Consider the following 2,363-nt stretch of genomic DNA (forward strand, 5'->3'; position numbering starts at 1 on the left):
TCTCCTTACTGTCCCTTGTCAGCCGAGACACAATTTCAACTGACTCGCTCTGTTTCTGTTGCGCCTCTTTCTCTTTCTCCTCCTGTTCAGTTCTTTTCTGAAACCCCTTTCACTCCTCCTTCGTCCTCTCGACATCCCCGCTCCCGTCTCCCCTTTCTCTGTTTCCCACCGAGCCCTCTCTCCTTTATCCCCCTCTCCACGCTCCGTTACCCGTTCCCCCCGTCTGTGCCTCTGCGTCCCTCTGGCTCTCCTGTCCTTCCGTCTCCCTTCCCACCCCGCCTTTCGCTCCCACTTCCTTCCCACCCGCCGCCTCACCCCTCGCACCGCCTGGACCACTCACTCCCAGCACCGGGGGGGGGGGGGGGGTTGATGATAAACGGGGCAAAATAACACAACCAGACAACCAATCAGATCGATGCAGTTTTATTGATCGAAGCTCGTGCAGTCGAGTGGCGGAAGCTTGGCAATGGCCTCAGCGAGCTGTAGAGGGGTTGGGGTGGGAAGGGGTGACGTTCATACCCCGGGGCCCCGCACACCGTCGGTGAGTGGGCAGGTTGGGGAGGGGTGCGTGGGGTGTTGACAGAGAGGCTTGGATCTGTGCTCCATTGTACCCACTAACTAGTTGTCACCGACTGCTCTCAGCGGGTTTGGGTGGGTCTTCCCGTAGGGGGGGGGGCGTAAGAAGGGCGGATCGGTGAATTCACTCAGACCAGGGGTTCCATCGTATCACCAACGTTGTGGTTTTCCTCGACCGCCAACAGAATGCACGGGGAGCCCCCGGGCACGAACACTTCCAGGTGGAGAAAGTTGGCGGGGATTCCGATGTCCACCTGTGGGCAGATTCAGTCGATGAGACAGGGGTATACATCACCTCGCTCCCTCTCCCACCTCCGTGAACTAGTGTCTCCCCGACGCCCAACTTTTGTTCCCACTGTCTCCGCCTCTCTGTCAACCACTGTTTGCCCCACAACCATCCGCATCTCCGTCAACCTCTCCCACCCTTGCATCCTTCACCATCTCCGTCACTCCTCCCTCCCCTACACGCCGGCGGTCTCCGTCACCCGCTCCCTACCCCTACAAGCCTTGATCACCTCATCCCTCCCGGGCTCAGCCCTCCCACCCCATGTCACGTTTCCGTCTCCCACTCTCGCCCCTACACCCCTCCCGTTCTCCCTCCCCTACCTCCATCCGCTTCCCATCACTCCTGTCCTACTCGCACCTCTCCCCGTCTTGTGACCCGACTCCTGTGTGGGGACATTACCTTGATCAGAAACATCTTCCCCGTCATAATAGTCTGTTCTTGCTTCCGGTAGAGGGTCGCCATATATTTTATCATTGTGACCTGGATCTTCTTCTGCACAACGTCCTTCACCTGGACAAGCACAGGAACAGAGACATTTGAACCTCCCTGAAGGGCAGCATCGGGTGGGGGGGGGGCGAGGTGGTTCAGCAAGGGAGCAGCTGCGCCTATCCTTTCTCTCCACTTTCTGCAACCTCCTTAGTTCTTCCTCCTCCTCTCTCCTCATCTTTCTCTCTCTTCGCTCCCTCTACCTCCAGTGCCCTTCCTCGACCCATCAACAATCTCTGATCATTTCTCCTGTCCTTGCTTCCCGTCTCTCTCCCTTTCCCCTCTCACTGATTCCCCCGGTTTCTCCCTTGCCCGTATCTTTCTCTGTTTCCCATCCTTCCACTTCCCCTCAACGCAATTCTCCCCGAATGCCCTCCGCACCTATTTCCCCCTCCCTATTTCCAGAAACCCCGTCTCCCCACTCCCGACTTACCGTTTCTTTTCTCCCCCCTCTCCCCAATCCTTCCTCCCCTCTCCCGTACACTCCTCTCTCCATCGCCCTCCCCGCTCTGAACTCTCATCCCCTGAACTCTAACTCCCACAGCTCCTACTCACCCTTCACCTCTCCTTCTCCCCACTTCGTCCCTTTCTCTTCCCTTCACCCCAATCCTGTCCTCCCCTCTCCGCACTCTGCATCTTCCTCCAAATCGGGTATTCCAAGCCTGTGGGTCCACGGATCACTCAGTTAATGGCAAGGCACGTGGTAGAAATAAAAGTTGGGACGCCCGGATCTATATCGAGTTCCTCTCCTTCCCCGACCGTCTCTCCCCCCATTTTCTCTCCACCCCCGCCACCCATCCCCATTCCAACGCTCCGGCTCTCCATCCTCCGTTGAGGAAGGTTGGTTTAGTGGAGACGTGGTAGGGAGGGCGCTGGTTCAGTAAGTTGGGGTCCTCACCTCATTGGCATACTCTTGCACCGTCGGGTCGGCTGTCAGGGGACCTGACCAAGCTGGCATTTTCGCTGTTCCTGTCTGTCTGTAGACTCGCTCCTTCACGGACTTTCTCTCTCTCTC

General features: G+C 57.8%; 1 protein-coding gene across 1 annotated transcript; it reads right to left on the reverse strand.

The window, feature by feature from the left end:
- Positions 1-450: 450 nt before the first annotated feature.
- LOC140722394 (leukocyte cysteine proteinase inhibitor 1-like) lies at positions 451-2,363 on the reverse strand. Its single transcript, XM_073037143.1, has 3 exons — positions 2,247-2,363; positions 1,262-1,372; positions 451-830 (listed from the first exon to the last, which is right to left on the reverse strand). Exons 1-3 carry the CDS (start codon positions 2,304-2,306, stop codon positions 705-707), a joined length of 297 nt encoding a protein of 98 aa, XP_072893244.1. The 5' UTR covers positions 2,307-2,363; the 3' UTR covers positions 451-704.

The sequence above is a fragment of the Hemitrygon akajei genome, unplaced genomic scaffold (genome assembly GCF_048418815.1).
Source record: "Hemitrygon akajei unplaced genomic scaffold, sHemAka1.3 Scf000076, whole genome shotgun sequence".
Lineage (NCBI taxonomy): Eukaryota > Metazoa > Chordata > Chondrichthyes > Myliobatiformes > Dasyatidae > Hemitrygon > Hemitrygon akajei.